This window comes from Anopheles maculipalpis, chromosome 2RL (assembly GCF_943734695.1).
Source record: "Anopheles maculipalpis chromosome 2RL, idAnoMacuDA_375_x, whole genome shotgun sequence".
NCBI lineage: Eukaryota > Metazoa > Arthropoda > Insecta > Diptera > Culicidae > Anopheles > Anopheles maculipalpis.
Genome location: NC_064871.1, coordinates 68,418,532 through 68,437,919, shown reverse-complemented (window position 1 = coordinate 68,437,919; position 19,388 = coordinate 68,418,532). Strand labels below are relative to the sequence as shown.

The 19,388-nt window shown below is 42.3% G+C and overlaps 1 protein-coding gene across 2 annotated transcripts; it reads left to right on the top strand.

The window, feature by feature from the left end:
- Window positions 1-643: 643 nt before the first annotated feature.
- LOC126568836 (death-associated protein kinase related) lies at window positions 644-15,677 on the top strand. 2 transcript variants are annotated; one of them, XM_050225490.1, is made up of 8 exons: window positions 644-798; window positions 9,328-9,418; window positions 10,721-10,924; window positions 11,015-11,356; window positions 11,430-11,582; window positions 11,650-11,791; window positions 11,881-12,091; window positions 14,455-15,677. In XM_050225490.1, exons 1-8 carry the CDS (start codon window positions 765-767, stop codon window positions 15,675-15,677), a joined length of 2,400 nt encoding a protein of 799 aa, XP_050081447.1. In that variant the 5' UTR covers window positions 644-764. The 2 variants fall into 2 exon arrangements, with proteins under 2 accessions (XP_050081447.1, XP_050081446.1); XM_050225489.1 differs by having other exon boundaries at window positions 11,650-11,806.
- Window positions 15,678-19,388: the final 3,711 nt, after the last annotated feature.

Below are 19,388 nucleotides of genomic sequence, written 5' to 3'. Positions count from 1 at the left end.
AGCTTGGGGCTAACCAGAGTCATGGTTGGTAAATGTTGGCATGCAAAACATTATTCTGTTTGTGTGAGTGTGTGCGCTTGTGATCGGGTTTTCGTTCGATGCCGGTCGGATCGGATTCACCCGCTCGTTTGAATGTCCCGCCCCCACAACAATGGAGGTGTGAAAGTGAAAGCAGGATTATGGGCGCAAAATAATGCGGTGGACAGCGATGAAGGGCTAGAGGCTAGGCTAATTAAACCATGCGAAGAATTTGAACTCATTGAAGTATAAACGATCGATCGGTGCAGTACGCTCGTTGCGACGACTCGAGAACGTCGGTGAGGACCAGAGACGTAACTAGCAGCTGTCGTGTTGGTTCACTGTTGGTTCAGCCTGTGCGAGGTACATACTGATAGGGACAAGTAAAATGGCGCTTGTGCACTGTGTGGGTGCCATATTTCAAGTGCATCAATTACACACCAATTGCGTTTGACAATGAATTAACATTTTTCATTGCTTTTTCGAGTGAAAGCTGCCAATAGGCGTGCGTACTAGACAACACTCGATAGCGCCATCATATCTTCTATGTAAAGGTTTTTAAGATTAACTATTTTATGTTTTACGTTTATCTTTTCAGGTTCCGCATGCACTAGAAGCACGTTTGCAGCTAGGAGAATCGAATCTACAGCACTAAGCTTGAACAGGATTATATTAAACGCTTGCCGATCTTAAAGCTACTACAACCAGTCTTCAAGAGCAACTCACCAGAATCATCACCAGCCAACATGATACACGTGGACGAAACAGATCCTCTCGGTGGTAAGTAAATACTGGAATTGATTCGATAATTTTTATGTTACGATGACGTTAGTAGTCAACTCTATTGTTCCTATGGAAATTTTAAGAGCCCGTTTTGATTGAGATTAATTAAATTTTCGATGGATTCACTAGGTTATACGTGGTTCAGCAGCATTCACCAGGCGTCTCCATTGTATAACAGTTCTCATGTTGTTCCGTTTTTGAGTAGATTATGATTTATGAACTTAAATATAGATAACCTTCAAGTGGTAAATGATTTAAGGAGCATCATTCTGTTGTTTAAAAATATAAGAGGTGAATTTGTTAATTTATTGATAAATTCGACGGAGCGCAAGGTTAAAGCATCTGAAAGCTATCTTGATTTAGAACACAAAATGCTTGCCAAGACAAGGACGCTAACGAGAACACAGACTCACAGAACAAATTCGGCTTGTAGCGGTCGCATACAATTTTAAATTCAAGACACAGCAACAGGAATACATTAGACTACCCGAAACGAGTAAGGAGTTCATCAAAGTTAAGTAATCTCTTAGCTGGAAGACTTCTGAGCTGAGAGAGGTTGATTGGAACACACGGAGGGTCGAACCATTGAGTCGATACGGATGTCCAAAAGATATCTCCAACATATCCAGTCCAAGCAGCGCACAGCGACCGCTTTAATTTAGGGTTGCTCACCAGGAATGTGGAGCTCCAGGTGCGCTAGCTACTGAGCAGCCGTAGGGCGCCACACTACGGAAGCATACTCTACGACTGATTGAACTAGCGATTAGTAGAGCATTTTTACCGAACTCGGATTACCTGGATCTTGCGCCAAGCGCTTCAACACGCCAATCAGCTAGTTACCCCTTGTGACTATGTGTTCCAATTGGTGGTGATGACTTCACCGTTCAGCTTGTAGGCAAAAAGCAAAATATCACTCTTTCGGACAAAAGCGATGGCAATGCTCATCTAGACGCATAACTTATCTGATCTGATTATCTGATCTGATTATCTGATCTTATTTGATTTTTTTCTAAAACGGCCTGAAGCAGTAATTGGAAAAGGGAATAAGGAATTGACCTGTTGAAAGAAACACGTGTGATTTCATTTAAATAAACCATGAAGAGTAGTGACCTGAGGTTATTCCCTTGTGGCACTGTTGATGTTGTGTCAATGCAACGCAAAGAGTGGGGTCCCATTTAATACTTCCGATTGCTCAAATAAGAGCGCAACCAGGTTGTTAGCTGCTCCTGGAAGATTTTAAGCTTTGACCGGCAGAATGGAGTGTGGAACAAGGTCAAATGCAGACTTTATGTCCGCGTAAATAGCGTTAACCTGGAGCAGGTTTACGTTAACAAGGTTAACATTATGGCAGTGGCTGACGAATTCGACGAAGTAGGTGATGATCGAGTGCTAAGGAATGAATCCGTGTTGAGTGATGGTGATGTAATTTTAAGCTTGTCTGTGTTAATAGAAGCCTTACAAGATGGGAAATATTTTAAAAAAACCGTCCGCGATGAACTGATTAAACTGAAATAGTTTAATGGTTTTTTTCAAACATTAGAGCAATCATACAGTTTGTTGATCATCATAAAGCGGATAATCAATTTCCTAAGAGACCCATAACATATTAAAATGGTGGCAAACTTGTTGCTGAACGTTTCATAAACGTTTTTCTCATATATTTTGAAAAATTGTGTACAAAAACATTAACATTTAACTAAAGTTTAGCAAAGATAGATGTCTAGATATCAGGCAAACATCATGGTGAAGAACACTGTCAACCGTAACACATTCAAACAATATTTTTTGATGATTTTATGAATGATTTTATTTTGTTAAAGAAGCTCTTAAAATAATTTGTTTTGGTTTTTGGAGCTTGGAACGATTTTTTGATTTTGCCGGATATGTTTTTTTTTTTGGTAGTTTGTAAAGAGTGCTCACAGCATTTCAGTTTCAAAATGCAAAAACTTGCCAAAAAAAATCCATGGATGAAACCATGGAATATTCTAACAAAGGAAACTGCAGAAATATATTTGCAGTGCCCTCAAACATAATGATTGCTCTTTTTAACCATTTTTAAAGTACAACGCTATGATCGAAATACCACAAATATTATTCATAGTGGTCTACAACACCTAGGGCGTATTTGGATATTTGTAAGGGTGCTTTTTTAGGTTGTTTAAATTATATATGAAACTTTTATGATAAATCATCGGGCATAAAACAATCATCTGTTTAACGAGTTTTTCGCTTAGTGAATGCAATATTGGGAGAGATTTAAGTCGTCCTAAGAAATACGTTTAGAACACGTGCTTTGCCACCAATAACCAGGCGTCTCCATCATATAACAGATTTTATGCACTTTCATTATCGAGTACAGGTTTAAACGTTTATTAAATGTATTCAAAACAAAACGAAAATATTGGTACAAAAACACTTTTTCAGCCTAGTTTTATTTTACATCACACTACCCTTTCTCGATGCGTAACATACTTACGCATTTTTCCAAAACAATTAACGTTTCTCTTGAACTTGAGAAGCAACCATTACAATATATTAACACCTTTGATTGTTACCGGTTGTTTGCTAACTTTGTCGGCTCGTTATTCACTGTCCTGTGTGGTAGTTGAGTGCGAAAGAACTTACCTGTGACAGTGTACACACCAACGAAAAAAAAGAAAATTTAAAGCAAAAACTTGCTCAAAACGCTCAGCGAGCCATTTCTTTTTCCATCTGGCCGAGCAGAATTTATGTGCGGAAAGGTATTTCTGTTTTTGTGTCTCCTACGCGTAGTAAACGTGCAAACTGAATGCATAGCAAATTTCATGACAATCTTCAACGATCTCTTGTGTTTCGATGATAAACAGGCCAGCGCAGCTCGACTGCAATCTGTCAGCGAGCGTTCAGGCGGCCTGCGGTGGACAACAATTAATAGCAAAACGATGCTTGGAATGCGAGAGAAAGTAATGTTTCGCTTGTTTTTCTGGACTCATTTTTCAAGCACCACGAAGTTTTCCATAAACACATGGTGTGGTGTGTAAATTGTTTGTATTTCAATTTGGTGAAAGTAAAATAAAAATCGAAGCATAGAACGTCATGGCCTCTTGTACATTATTTTCGCGGGATAAATATTCTAGTTTGACTGAAATAGGATGAAACATTAATGTTTTTTTTTATGTGTCCCACCAGAGAGAGAAAGAGAAAGTTTTGGGGCGAGAGATTAATGATTGTTACCCTGGAGGTCACTGTTTTTTCTGGCGGTCTGTAGCTTCTGTGGCTTTGGCTGTTCTTTATTTTTGCTCTTGTTCGAACCGAAAATAGCGAAAGGACAGGGCTGACAACATGGGTGGACAACGTTGCTGGCCCGTGTATCGCTAAAGTGCAAGGTCAATCAAAGTTAGTTTGCAGTGAAAAAAAGAGTAGATTTTAGTTCAGGACAGGCCTTGATGGAAATCAAAATGGTAACTCATTTAATTTAACTTCAATTTTATTCATTGAGATTTACATGTTATGCACTCGATTCAAGATTCGAAGAACGATTCTTGGTTAAGTTTTAGTACACATAAAAATACCTTTTTAGTACAGACAGATAGTCAAACATCGTATTGGAAAAAAGGTTCTGAAAATAAGCCAATCGCAAAAAAGCGGCGTAACGAGATGTTCTCTACAAAGATTGGAAACCAAAAAAAAAAAATGGCACCATTCATGTGGGTTTGCGCCATTTTTATTTTTGTTTTCGAACACACATTTTTGCGTATTTTGCAGTCGCTTCACGTCCATCTGGGTTAAGATATTGTTCCGTGCTGTGGGTGTGTGTGCGTGCGCTGTTTTTCCTGTTATTTTTACTAGACAGTTTGTTTGTGTCTCATGCAGCAGAAAAGTTCAACAACAGATTTGCGTACTTTAGCCTCGTTTACTTTCGCTCCACCGCACCCGATCGATCGTCCGGTTGCGTATCGATCGCTGCTGAACGATCATTTGATTAATATTTTTTCTTAAATCTGGTGCTCTGTTTCATTTCTTCCCTGCACGCGGTGTCCCTTTTCACGTTATTGCGTACGGTGCAAAACGACAAGCGGATGAGTGATGAACGCAAATTGAAGCCAAGTAAACGATAGTAGGGAAAATGAAACGAAAGAGCCAAAAAAAAAAAACAGGTTGTTTAGAAGCCAAAAATCGGGCCAAGATTAATGTCCGTACAAGACGGAACGGAAGAAAATGGTTTAAATGGGGAGAACATTCACGAATGTTTAAAAAAAAAATAACCAACAAAAAAAAAGCAGTTGAATTGAGATGAACCACCAGTATCACTAGTGTTTGGGGTTTCTTCTTTTCATCCTCTTGCTTTTTGGTCGCTATTTGCCATCACTGGCCTCGCACAAGTCAAGGTGCCGTGTGGATGAACAGGGTAGTTTCACGTATGTTTGGTTAGGTGAACCGGTGCAATGGCCGCCTGTGAAGACGATCGTTCATTGAGCGGTTGATTCGGTACATTTACACCGGACGATGATTGCAATTTCCCGAAATAAAGACATCCCCTCGACTGGGACTCCGCACGCGGTGGGCCCCCGTATCGAGCTTCAAAGCACGGCCAGCACAGGAAGACAGGAAATGATGCACCTTTCGTCCGACGCCGGCATGTCCTTACGAACTCGTTCACCTCCTTCACCATAACCAACCGATGGCATACGGCTCAAGGGCACGCCAGAGTGCATTTGCGCTTTGAATTGGTGCTGGGTTGATCGTGTCTAATAATAATTAGAATGTAAATATAAATATGTAATCCTCGTCCCACGCGAGTATTATTTGCTCAATTGAGGCAGTAATCGATGTAGCAGTTTAGGGGGGTAAACACATTAGGAAGCAAATAGGGTTGGGTGGCGGGTTGGTTAGGGCAATTAGGACGAAATAAATTTAATGGCTGTTATTTTGCAACAGTGCAGGGTATATGCGATGATGTAAATTATCTGTGACTTGTGATTTTTTCTGTATCACTACAAACAAACAATTAATATTATACAAGAAAAAACTGTCATTTTTTTAGGTTGTAAAATCGTTATCAAATGGTTTATAAATTAAGAACCAATAAGTTGGAGATATTTTCCTAGAAAAAATAATTGTTTTTGTTGTGTGCGGGTCTATACACCGTGGGCGCTAAGCGTAACGCCGTTACTCGGTCCTGTCACTGTGTTACAGGACCCGACGTATCCACTTCGGCGTTGTTCGGCTTACGCACCATCACCGAGGGCTCTCTCCATCGCCAGCATCGGTAGCGTAAAGACGGCGGTTCTCGTTGTATTGTAATACAGTAGCTAGTAATAAATTATTTGTGTTTGTTTTTTTAAATACCGTGACCGTATAAATCATTTTATTCAAGCGACAGAACACAAAAGTTTTAGTTCAAAATACGTGTGACTGTCATATTAATGTATGTAATCTGCTATTTCTGACATTCTTGACTATGATTAACCTACCACTGGATTGTCATTTTCAATCAGTCCAGCGTCAACTGCTAATATTTATTAATTAGTATAAGGAAAAGGGTTTGCTTCACTTAATGAATGAAAAAAATACATTCGACATTAAAACAACATTTAACACACAACATATTTAACATTTAAATCCACTATCACTTCTTACTTGGTCAGAGACGGATCAAGTGTTTCAAAGCAAAGTGCGACCGCGTGGCCTCTAGTTGATAAGCGGTTATCTGTCTGAAATAGTTGGGGATCTTCCTATTAGAAAACTGATCCGCATCGAGCCTCCAAATGCATTAAAACCGCTTCACTATCTGAGCATCTTGCAGAAGTTCTCGATACTTCTGCACGATAAGTACGATAAGGTTTATCGTACCCGTTAGCCAATGCAATGTTCGATCCGATGGCCTACGGTAGACGCATCAACGTTTTCACTCTATCTCACCATTGGCGTACCAAGTCTCTTCTATACATTACTTTAGAGACTGGGACGTTCGTTGCAATTCTCCAGGCATGATCAGCTCCCCGAACTCTAGCGAGTTTTGATTGCTACATAATGGTGAGATGATCATACAGTTCATTTGTATTGACCTCTCCATTGTTATTCCTCACATGTAGGATTAAAATTCTTTTTTTCTAAACATCCTTTTTCTCAATTCTTTGGCAAACTTCTGCTATGTAGGGGAGCGTAAAACTAGGGATAGAAAAAAAATTGGCATAAGATCAAAACTAGTTCCCAACAATTCGACAAAAAATTGAAACCTGTTCCGGTAGCTAGGAGAATCCCGAAGCTGTCGGAATCTTCGGAACCGTACTACCGGTCTTTAAACAGCAGGACCGAGGTTGAGGACTGACTATTCAACTACGCGGTATCTGCAAGTCTACTAAGCCGTTAGTAAGGTCGTAAAGCCAAAAAGAAGATGAAGTATAAGTATACACTCAGTACCATCAAAAGTGTGTGTGTTAGCTTTACCACCAGTATCAGTGTCTAAACGATTTCGTACAAAAGTCTTTGTAAAACATTTCGGATAATATTCGTTATTAAAATAATAGAACGACAGAAACATTGAAAATTGCCAGCCCGTCCATAGAAAATTCACACAAACGAAAGGCGGAGAATGAGAGGAAAATCAACTTAAAATAAAAAGAAAATGGAGCTTCGAAACGGACCTGTCCCGAACTGAAGCATATAACGAATTGATTGATTTAAATACTGGTCGATGTGATAGATAGGGCTTGATTTCTACCTCGTTTAAGGGGCCTCGAAACTCATGGTAAAGACTTAGATTTGCATCCCCCGATCGCACTGAGAACCCCCATAATCAATTCAGCTTAGGGCATCAGAGAGGCAAAATCCGCCATTGTACTGGCTAAAAGGGTTCTCTGACCCGTGAGGCCCCCCTGGTTGTCAACTCCACTCTTAGGTTAATCTACCACTACGTAGTTGGGTAGTTAGTCTTCACAAAGGGGAAAGGTTTCGTATGATCCAGATTTGGCTAAATAAGCTGATTCTCGAAGCTTTTCATAAAAATCGAACGAAAATCCCCCAAACGAATAAGTCAATAACGATTAACGATCCTCCAAGCTATCTCTCTAACTTTTTTTTTCGTTTGTGACTTTAGTACAAGATTGTTCAACATAGTTTTTTAGATGAGTCATGTCCTACAATGTATCACTGATTCTTGGCAGAGCTTTAACAAAGCTAAAAGCTCGGTGAAGATATCTAGCAGCTCACACTATTTCCAAACCTTAATTTTACCACCAGTGCCAAACGATCATATCGTTTCACCATTTATGGTCACCTGAAGCATTCTATCCCTATCGTCCATGCTTCTTGTGTTCTACGATTTACTAAAAAAGCGCGACTGAGTGGCTAAAAGAATTATAAATTACATGACAGGTCATCTTAGTTTGCCTCGCCCCAACAACATTTCCTTCCCTTGCGAACTCACGATTAGAATCGCTTGCCAACATCATTTCCTCAATCGCAGCAAAAATCAGTTCGTTGCCAACACGAACCGGGAAATAAACAGACCAGACTTAATTCGGCCCGGCGACGGAACGTCTTCTCTTCCCACTGTTCCCTCTTCTGGTTTGCATATGGACCAGCGTCCGTGTCGTCGTGTCGATGGCCGAAAGTGATATATTTTCATTTACTTTGACCGCTCCCGACCGTACCACCCCGACACTGGTGGCGACGTGTGTACATGCAGTTGGATTAATTAATTCAATCCGGGTTTAGTAAACGCCGCCGCCGCCACCGCTGACGGTCTAATCCAATTGACACTAGCTTGATCGTGCGGGCAGGCGAAACTGATCGCTTGTCCGCTCGATCGGGGTGGAAATGTGAGAAGACTCTTGTAAACATTCCTGGACGGTTACTCCCGCTTGATGTACGTGTGTGAGGAGAAATCGGCAGACAAAACAGAACGCCCCCGTTGCTTAGCTCGCAACAAAACGTCCGCAATGTCGTATCTCGGTGCGGAATTCCTTCGATCGGTGCCAAGAGTAGGTGCAAGCTGCTGCATGTAGTTCTGGCTCGGAACACGCGTGATGCATCGATTTTCGGGTGACATTCGTGCAATCGGGCAGCATTTTGACGGTCAACAAACGGTCACTGTCGGGTTGCTTGGTTGGTACTTTGGACTTTTCTGAGTGTGAGTGGGTGTGCGTTTCGGTGAAAAGATGATCGGCCACGGGTAATTTAAAGCACTCTAAATCAATACGATGAAAGTGCGCAATTGTTTACTTTTGTTTCTTGTTGACGTCTGTGGTTCAAATCGATCGTTTGTACTAAACATTTTTAGTAACCCGTATTTAGTACAACACACACACACGATCGTAAATGTCAAACGTCAGATGTGCATCGTTTATTTACATTTTGGCATTTCACGCCGGATATCTAACTTCAAGATTAAATAATTAAGTTCGACACTGTGGCAACAAAACCATACGGTACTTAATTTATTCTGCTTCTTTCCCATCGTGCCAAGAGTAATAGTATTGTAGCGTAGTGTTGTGTATTTGTTCTTATAAGTAATCATTTGGCCGTGTTTCTTCTCGTTTGCAGACATACCACCAGCGTTCCCGTACCGAGAGGTGGAAATTAAGCGAGGCATCGATCCAAAACAGATATACGAGCTCAGCTCCGAGCTTGGCAGGTCAGTAACGGCATCTTGGCGTGGTGGTTTTTGAGTGGTTGCTGGCTGGGCAGTTTAAAATTAGAACGCATCGGTCCCTTCGCCAGTGTCGCCCGATGTTGCGGTCGGGAGACCGTCGTCGTCGTCGTCGTTTACGTCGGCAGGGGTTGGTCCGGATGGCGATTGTCCATCTTTCATCATCCGTTCACATAGATGAGGGGAGCTTCGTTTGCTTTTAGAAACACGTCCTAAGCAAACCGACCGTGTGTGGGGTCACGTAGATTCCTTTCCCAGAAGGGACGGGGTGATGTTTTTCCATCGGCACGCTACCGGACGGCGAAAAACGATGTCACTTCGATGTTCGAAGCACCTGTTAGTCGCGCTGGTTTGGGGGGAGAAAACGATAGAGAACTGCTTTGCTTATAATCCCCTCTTCGAATGGTTTCGCCGTGACTCTTCACTGCTGTGGTGAAGTGTGTTGTCCGTGGTGTCCACTCACGTGGTATAGCGATGTCTCTTGCAAATGGTGCGCAGTACTAAGCGTGTCAGGGTGTATGTATCGATTGGTAGCCAGACCATTAGTGGCACTATTGGTGAAGAAAGTTCAGCTTAAAGATGCCAACTTCCCTCGGCTCTGTTGCGTCCAACTTTCGGCCTGTTGCACGTGTTACGATGTTAACCAGATTTCCTGTCGCACACGATGAATAATGCTTGCCAACTGTATGACACATAGAGTTAGTATTGGAGCGCCCAAAAAAAAAAAATCCCGAATCAATCGGAAGCATAAGGTTAATGTATTGGCATTCCGCACTGAATACGTCACCGCTTATAACGGTCGATTTGATTAATTGATCGAGCGTTTAAGAATAGAGAATATAACTTAAAGATAACTTAAAGCTGTCTCAAATCGAAGAATTAATTCAAAATGGTCAAAGAACAGCTTGTCATCTTCATCTAACCTACCTAGCTTACCTAACAAGATTTCCAATAGGAGCGAGGCTCCTATGTCACACATTATTTCATGCTGTGACATTATGCATCTTTCCCTGAGTAGAGAGAGTCTTCTGCGAACAGGAAAAGCTTGCCTTCCCTTCCGTTCTCATGGAAGGGAAGGTATATCTGCTGTGTATCAGATATACAGCAAGGGTCCAAGTTAACTACCAGTCTATAAGCTTATGGATAAGTCCATTGCGCCAAACGTGTCAACTAAAAAGGCAATAGCAGTGGACCTCTAAATGCAATTTTATTTTCCACAATGACATACTTGAGCCTGTGGCCAACTGTGTGGATTATTGACCGGTATCATTTACGTTTCACCAACAGAGGAAAGTTCGGTGTCGTCTACAAATGCAAGGAAAAGTCGACTGGCGTCCGTCTGGCGGCCAAATTCATCCAGATCGTAAAGAAGGGCGACCGGCGTAACATCGAACGCGAGGTGCACATGATGAACGTTCTGCACCACTCGAAGATCGCCCAGCTGTACGCGGCGTACGAGTTCGATCGCACGTTCTGCGTCATGATGGAGCTGTAAGTAGCAACCATGCGTGTGTCTGTGTGTGCCTTGCGGGCGTATAATCGAACTAAGTATCTATCCCCCATCCAACCCTTATCTTGCAGCGTGGAGGGCGGTGAGCTGTTCGATCGTGTGCTGGACGAGAAGTTCATACTGACCGAGCGGGCGTGTGCAATCTTTATGCGTCAGATCTGCGATGCGGTTGCGTACATACACGGCAATAACATCATTCATCTGGACATGAAGCCGGAGAACATACTGTGCCTTACCGAGAGTGGGAATCGAATCAAGATAATCGATTTCGGGCTGGCCCGTGAATACGATCCGGACAACAAGCTGCAGGTGCTGTTCGGTACGCCCGAGTTTGTTGCACCGGAGGTGGTCAACTTTGAGGCGATCTCGTTCGCGACGGACATGTGGAGCGTTGGCGTCATTGCCTATGTGCTGTAAGTTTTTTTTTGTGTTGGAAATAGGCACCAATTGGGGAACCGTTGCTTAATTTGCTTCTTCTTCTCACAGTGTATCAGGATTATCACCGTTTGCCGGAGAGGATGATATACAGACAATGGGAAACATCACCATCGGCCGGTACGACTTTCTCGACGAAGCGTTCGATAGCGTGTCCGAGGAGGCTATTGACTTTATCAACCGATGTTTGGTTAAGGAACAAAAGTAAGAAATTATTCCCCTTCTTTTTGGCTCCTTTGGTGAAACATTCAATTTTTTTCTACATCTTCAGAGAACGACTCACAGCCGAAGATGCACTCAAACACAAGTGGATCAAGCGGAAACCACAGTACCATCCAACAAATCGTCGACCGTCCCTCACTAACTTCAAACCAATCCTGCTGGAAAGCAACAACAACAGTAGCAATGTGACGGTAGGCGATAAGCACGTACGAAATTGACGATTCTGAACGCCGCCGCCCGTACTCGACATTCTCAGCTCATGCAGTGCCTCTCTTTTCAGAACACTGAAATTGCCAAAGACAACCTCAAGGAGCTGGTAGGCAAATGGGACGAAACGCCCAACAATCGGTACGCGTTTGAGCAGGACACGGAGAACATTATAGCCCCGTCCGGTGAAACCGTACAGCTGCGAAGACCAACGCTACCGGAGCTGGCAGGGCTAGCGAACGGCAGCAACACGTCCGGCAGTCGGAGAGGCAGTATAGCACGAGGTAGGTCGCGGACCACACGTGACGTGCCCTTGTTGCGTTACGAATACATTTGGTCGCTCCGCAGTACGCAGTTCCTAGCTAAACGGCACTAAGATGCCGGATCAGATGGCTTAAGTAACGTTCGAATGGTGCCGGTTAGCTTTTCGGGAGTTATTATTTCGATGTTTTACATTTCTTTTCTGTTTGCATATCGCAACAAGACAAAACACACAATGTATTTCATGAACGTCATTCATCACCAGTCGCGGATCAAAGACTTTGGAGGCGCTAGGCGGCCCCTACTAAGAAGCTACTACCGCTAACCGCTACCGCTAAGCAGTTGCCGGGGCTTTAGGTGACCGCCTACTCCGCCCACTGTTAGATCCGCTACTGATCATCACCATCATCATCGTTAGTGGCAGGTTATGCGCGCATTTGGAATGAAATTTTGCATACAAAACGCTTCATTCAGCTAGGCACTAAACCACGCGCATTGGCAATTGACATTCATGTACAAAGTGTAAATATTATTGACTCTTCTCCCTATCATATTGCTCCAACCCCTACTGTACAGCTCTATCCTTGAATGTCCTAACGTCTTTTTCGTCTTTCTTTTCCTTCCTTTTGGTTTTCTGTCCACCTGGGTGTCGGTCGATTTGTTACCATTATCTGTTACAATGCCTCAGATCGTGACAGTAAATTGAGTATACTGTTCCCACTATAAGCTTCGAGTTAGTAACAGCCTAAACTAGATAGCTAAGCTACGCTAAGATATTACAGTGGGAAAGTTAAAAATGTATTTTTTTATTTGGACAAAACTGATCAATTGTGTGGAACCGTTTCGATTTCGGCTTATGTAAATATTATTCACGAAACAAACAAAAATGATCTCGTGCCGACACCAGTTGAGGACCAGCAAAGCTTACGATCGCAACGCAGAACGACGCAACCTCACGCACATGACGACGACCTGGACAACCCCCCGCCGGGAGAAGATAGGATGTAAATGTAATGATGATAGTAAATAGTGTTGCTACACCCTTTCGACCCCCAGTTGTTTTGGTTGTTTTGTCCCATTTTTCTAATGCCGGTAACACGTGGCGTTTGACATTGTAGCACTAACTGACCTTTTGAGTTTGCGTGGTTTTTCGGTAGTTTAAATCATTAATTCACCAAGCGAGAGAGAGAGAGAGAGAGAGAGAGAGAGAGAGGGGATCCCATATTGCAATAATATCTTGACCGAAGGGGAAATTTACTGTTCCACCATTTTGTAAATGTTAGAATAGGACAAAACGTCATTTCAACATTGCTCTTTTTGCGCTATTATTACACGATCACATGATCATTGCTTCGATTTTGCTTATACGTGTGCTTATGAGTTGTTGCTTTCTTTCCCCTTTTACGTGTTAACGATCTGCGCCATGAAATTCTTCCTAACGATGATGATGATGATGATGGTGGTGGTGATGATGATTTAGCTTGCCGCAAACGTATGGACCCGCAGGCACCATCACCGGAGCTGCTTAATGAGAGTTAGAACGGCGCCCTGTAAGATAACGCCTATTCCAGCTGTAAAGAGAATGGTGCGGAGATGTTACATTCTGTGTGTAAATGTCCTACTACTTCAGCACTTATTGCTAGTGCATGCCACATTTGCAAAGATAGTTTGAAGAATTGCTCAACTAATCTAACATCTTCTGCTTCGTCTTGCTATCCCCTATCTAACATGCCGCAAATTCTAGCCGATGATGAAGAGAGCAATGCCGAGAACAAAGCACCGAATGGTGCCGATTTAAACTACAGTGTCCATCACCACTACCACGATGACAATCAAAAGCAGCAGCATCACTACGACCAAAACGGGCAGCCTATAGTGCTTGAGCTGACGCAACCGAAAGACCCTGATTCGAATGAGCCTGATGTCATGTGTACGACGACGCTTGGTAACGGCTTTACGCTCCCAACTAACACGCCGCAAGCAGTAGCAGCAGCTCCAGCACCGCCTACTATATGTGCTACTAACAACGAGCGATCGGACAGCTGTCATCGTAACTTGACAGCTAACACCGCCTGCTACGATGAAGAAGCTATACAGGAGCGTAACGCTGGTAGCAGTAGTATTTGCAGTAGTGATAGCAATGGCAGTATTAGTAGCTGTAGTAGCTTAGCAAAGGAACATTCAGCTGCTGCTACTAACCGACAGAAAGCTTGCGCAGCTGACGGTGGTCTTAAACCAGCATCAGAGACCATCGTCATCGTCGTCCAGCAGCATCCTTCACACTCCACCACACACACATCCACAGACACACACTCTGATACAAACCAAACCAATGGACGACCGAACCGTACGTCCGTGTCGTCCGATTTCCTCTGCCCTTCCGCAGATAGCGATTCAATGGCGTCCTCCTGTGACACCACGGCTAGCGTGTGTACGGAACCGGCCCCATCACCCACCTCCCCACTACCACCACCAACACCGCTGACCGCTGACAGTCAGCACGCATCACACAACCACCTGACCGAAACACGCCTGGACAAGGTACGTGACGATTTGCGCAAACTATCCGATTTACTAAAGCTTTCCCTCACGAACGTGAAGGCACTGGGCGACGGAGTGGACGCTACTGCCGAGGACGCTGCGTCCGTGCTGACCTCACCGACCTCACCCGCACCTGCGCTCGAGCTGGACAGTGAGCTGGAGAGTTTGAAGTCGAAGGTTAACACAATCCGCACGTCCCGGGCCCAGAACAAACTGAACGAGCTGGCCCAGCGGCCCGATTTTCTTGCGAACGAAACCTTCAAGCTGCCAACGTTCCGATTCCTGCCGAAATCAATCAGTCTCTGCAATGAGGACTCGGTTTTCAAAGAGAATTATACCAAGTTTTGTGATCGGAATGCATCTTCCCGGTTAAGTCGGGAGGAGTCGCAGGAAACGACTGTCACCGAGAAGGTAGAAACAATTGGGCCGGTTGTGAGGAAGAAGTCAACCACATCTTCCACGACTAAGAAGAAAAAGGACACGGACAGTGCGGCTACGACGACGACGACTACAACAACCACCACGTTCGCTAGTACTGGCTCAGGACGGATCGCTTCGACCACGACGGTGCGGAAAACGATCGTTAAACAGCAGAAGATACTGGTGGACGACGCAAGTTCCACTGCACCCATTTCTACCATTGCCTCAACGAAAAGTTTCGATGCGCCGGCCCCAGCGTCAGATACTAAACTAACGCATTCAGCTTCGATCAAACGTACAAAGTTCCGCGTTAATCAGCTCAGCAGTCGGGATGTCCCGGTGGCGATTAATTCCGTCGCAAGGCGGTACCTCGAACGGAGCGGCATACAGGATGATCTTACGACGGTAACGGTAAGAGTACCGCCCCCAACGGGCGCAATTCAGACAACGCTAGACGACACGGTTACGGCCAACAATATGCGCAACAATGCAATACGGCTCCGTAGCTCGGTTTCGGTCGACTGGGACGCGGTCGAAAATCGATCAATGAAGACGATCAATACCATTCTGAAGCGACACGCTGTGGCTAGTTCGGCTGTGAAACAGATACAGGCACAGCTGGAAGCGACCATCACAACGCACAAGTAGGGTGAAGTGTGTCCGCGACCGGATGATTGTACATACAATGCGTACTCTTTCACTAAACGCCGCGTGTATTTATAGATAGATTCTATTTATCGATGAGAGAGAGAGAGAGAGAGAGAGAGAGAGAGAGAGAGAGAGCAGCAGACGCAATGCAGTTTCAATGTTATAGGCATGTATTTGTATCATATAGGTGACAGGCGATATAGATAAATAAAAAAAAGTTCGAGCAGCAGCATGGTAATTTTTTGCGCGCGATGTTTGTGCGGAAAGGTTAAGCGTGCGCATAGGCTCGTAAATGCAACGTGACACAAACCAATGTAGGGAAAACAAATTGCGGAGAGAATCGGACATTTTATGTTCCAGTTGCTCTGCATCGAGCAGTTCGATAGGAGAGTATTCGTTAAGGAAATGTATGTATACTGAAATAAAGAATATACGTAAAACCAGCTAATGGAAGAATTTTGAAGTTTTTTTTTGTGATATGTTAATCTTAAAGCAATACTGAAGGTTTGTTGGAATACGCGCAAGACCGTTCTGTTTGTATCTGCCTTTCGTCGTTGCTTCCTTGGAGACCATCACTCTTATATATTTTAGTTTATTTTAAAATTGATCATTGTATTGATTGATATTGTTGCAATTATGATCATAAGTTGTTGCTAAATAGGTACAACTTCAAGCTAAAATACAAGCAAGAGCAGATTTTAATGGAACCGCAAAATGGTACATTATTCCGCCTAAATGTATTCAAAGACGATTCTCATTGATTTCGAATTTCATTATTACGCCTAAATGTATGCAATATTTTGTACATGCTACTAATTTTTAATTCAAACGATCATATCGAATCTTAGCAGTGATCTGGTACTTGTTCACCCTGCGAGGAGGACAAATAAGTTGTAAATTTGAAAACAAAGAAGAATAGTACACAACAGAGATTTTTATTTTCGCGCAATAAAGGTTTTCTATTCGATTATGGCTTTGAAATCGATATGATACAGAGTGTGATACACATTCGATACCACGTTATCCGAATTTTGATGAGAGTACCTGTAGAAATTCACTCTCATATCGATATTTGCTCACTTTTACATGCCATACAAGGCTTATCGAGTTACTTTGCGGTTTTGTACTTGATGATGATTGTATGATTTGGTACTTTAATACATTAAATGCAGTAACACCGTATTAAATATATTAATTTCATAGATCCACTTCCTTTCACTAGCAATAATAGTGATTCGAAGGTGCGTTCCACGCGCTTACGAGATTTTTGAGTGTTGAAAATCATACGATGAATTGCCTTACAGAAATGGAAAAATCGAATCGAAATCAGAATCGAATAATAGCACCGTACAAATCATAAATTGATTCGATAAAACCTGTAGGAAACATCTATTGTGCTATTGAGATGTACTATCCCATTTTCTTTGCGAGAAATAATCGACAGAATAAGAATCTCAGGTAACGAAGGTGTTGAAAACCACCGAAAGCTTCCAATAAATGTGTTCATATTCGCGCAAAATTATCAATAAAACTACAACTCAATAAAATGTATGTATCTTTCCAACTTTTACGAATCCATAATTCAGATCAGATGAGTGTCTTCCTTTAGCAAAGTATTACTTTTATAGGTTTTCCGATTGCGGTTTGCCATTGTCTCTAAGCTGAGAAGCGATCATCAGATAACTTCATCAAACACGCTCACTGCTGAAGAGATATTTTTTATGAGCATCGTAAGGCTACTTTTCTGATCGATTATAGACTGATCGACTTCGGTATGAAAGTGGTTCGGTTGGAGATTTTGTTAAACGACGCTGATTTAATTTTGGCAGGTGGCAACTCTGATGCACATTGGAGTCGAATTTACTCTTGCCAGTGGTCAGGAAGTGCCTCCAAATGTCTGATGTTTGCTCTGATCATACATAGATGTGCCAGGGAGATGGGCTTGCCTGTCGTCTCTTCAATCTGGACTGGAAACGACCATTCGAGGTGTAGAGCCTGATAAGTAAGTAAGTAAGATAGATAAAGCTAATAGCACGAACTAAAGCCTCCGCTGGCGAAGTTTTAGCTAGTGGCGAATATTTTACGAGGGACCTTCTCGTGTCTTTCACCCGAATAAATCATCAGTTGCGAATCCTGAAATATTTTGGCTACAGCCAAATCAACCAAATTCAATGAAGTCACTTTACAATTATATTTAAATAAATAAATAAATAAATAAATAAATAAATAAATAAATAAATAAATAAATAAATAAATAAATAAATAAGCAAATAAAAAGGAAATTATACAAGAGACGGTGTACAGCTTGGGGAAACAACGCAATGCAGAACTATTGAATAAAAAATCCCTGAAATTAGTCTTTTTCCATGCATATGTACAACTCATAGAAACTGCAATCGGTACATAGTTTTTGCTTTAAAAAATACGTTCTTTGTTACAGAAAAATAAAGATGACATATTTTTTCCAATTATAGGGACTGAATAATATGATGATCAATACGACTAAAAGTCGTTAGACAATAGCTCGAAGACTTCAGTATGTTACAGACATAAGCAGGGGGGAAAATCATCACCACAAACTATAAGTTCGGATATTGTGAACGTTTAAGACAGTTTCTTTCGCAAACATTTTAAGCTTTATTTTCAATGAAGCATCAAAATAGAACACAAAAAAGGCAACTCAATGCACAACAAAACGATAGAATCAGATCATGTTTTTGGGATGTATTTTTTAAACCATTTTTATTCCTTTTTTTAAGTTTTTTGGTTGTGTTGTTTCCTTTCTAGATTTTCCTCTGCTTCCTTTGTTTTACTTTTGCTTGTTTGTTTTGTTTGTTTGTTCTTCATCCTTTGCTCACGCTCGCTTTCCCTCTCTCTATCTCTTTTTAATGTAATATATCTATGATTTTAATTTTTAATAATTAATAACAATGTACAGTAAAATCAATAAGTTTTTATATCATTTATCTTTCGAGTTGTTTCGAAGTACGACGTGCCGTGGTTGCGCACACATGTTTGTTTCCTTTACCATACTTATCTTCATCGCCGTTTTATCTCTTTTGCATTCTTTTATCATTGTGTTGTGTTATCGCTTACCTTTTTATCGTTTTTTTTTCCATTTGATTTCTACGATTTTTCCTCTCTTTTTATGAGTAGTGGTTTGTGTGTTAAGGGAAGAAAGCTCATAGACTTTCATTTATCCTATATTTATATATATGTATATGCAAAAGCCAGTACGGTTTCGGGCACTGGTGTACTAAAAAACCGTATGCAAACAACTACTACCACGGCAAAGGAGGGCTGATGTTTCCCATTGCGTAGTCGACAACTGGGGAATTCGTCCCCGCATGTCCTGGCAACGATTCGCTTCCTCCTCGACCGAAGGCTTTTATTTGCTGATGCTTGAGTGCCGCACAGACAGACCGACGCGAGCAAACACCAGCGAACCAGCAGCGTGTTGGTTGGTTATTTTTTAAAGACTTTCCACTCTTTATCGTACCATCGGCCCACTGCTATTGAATCGGTTTGCACGTGGTTTTCCCTCTCTTTCGCTCGCTATTTGCGCCACAGAGTAAGTGTTTTTAATTTAAGGTTTATTCGCACTGGGTTTGAAGTTTAAATCGCTTGTGTTTGTTTTGGTTTGCTTTCTTTTTATACTACGGTTTTAGATTTTAAACTAGTTACTACCCGCGCCCGCGCTCTTCAAGAGCC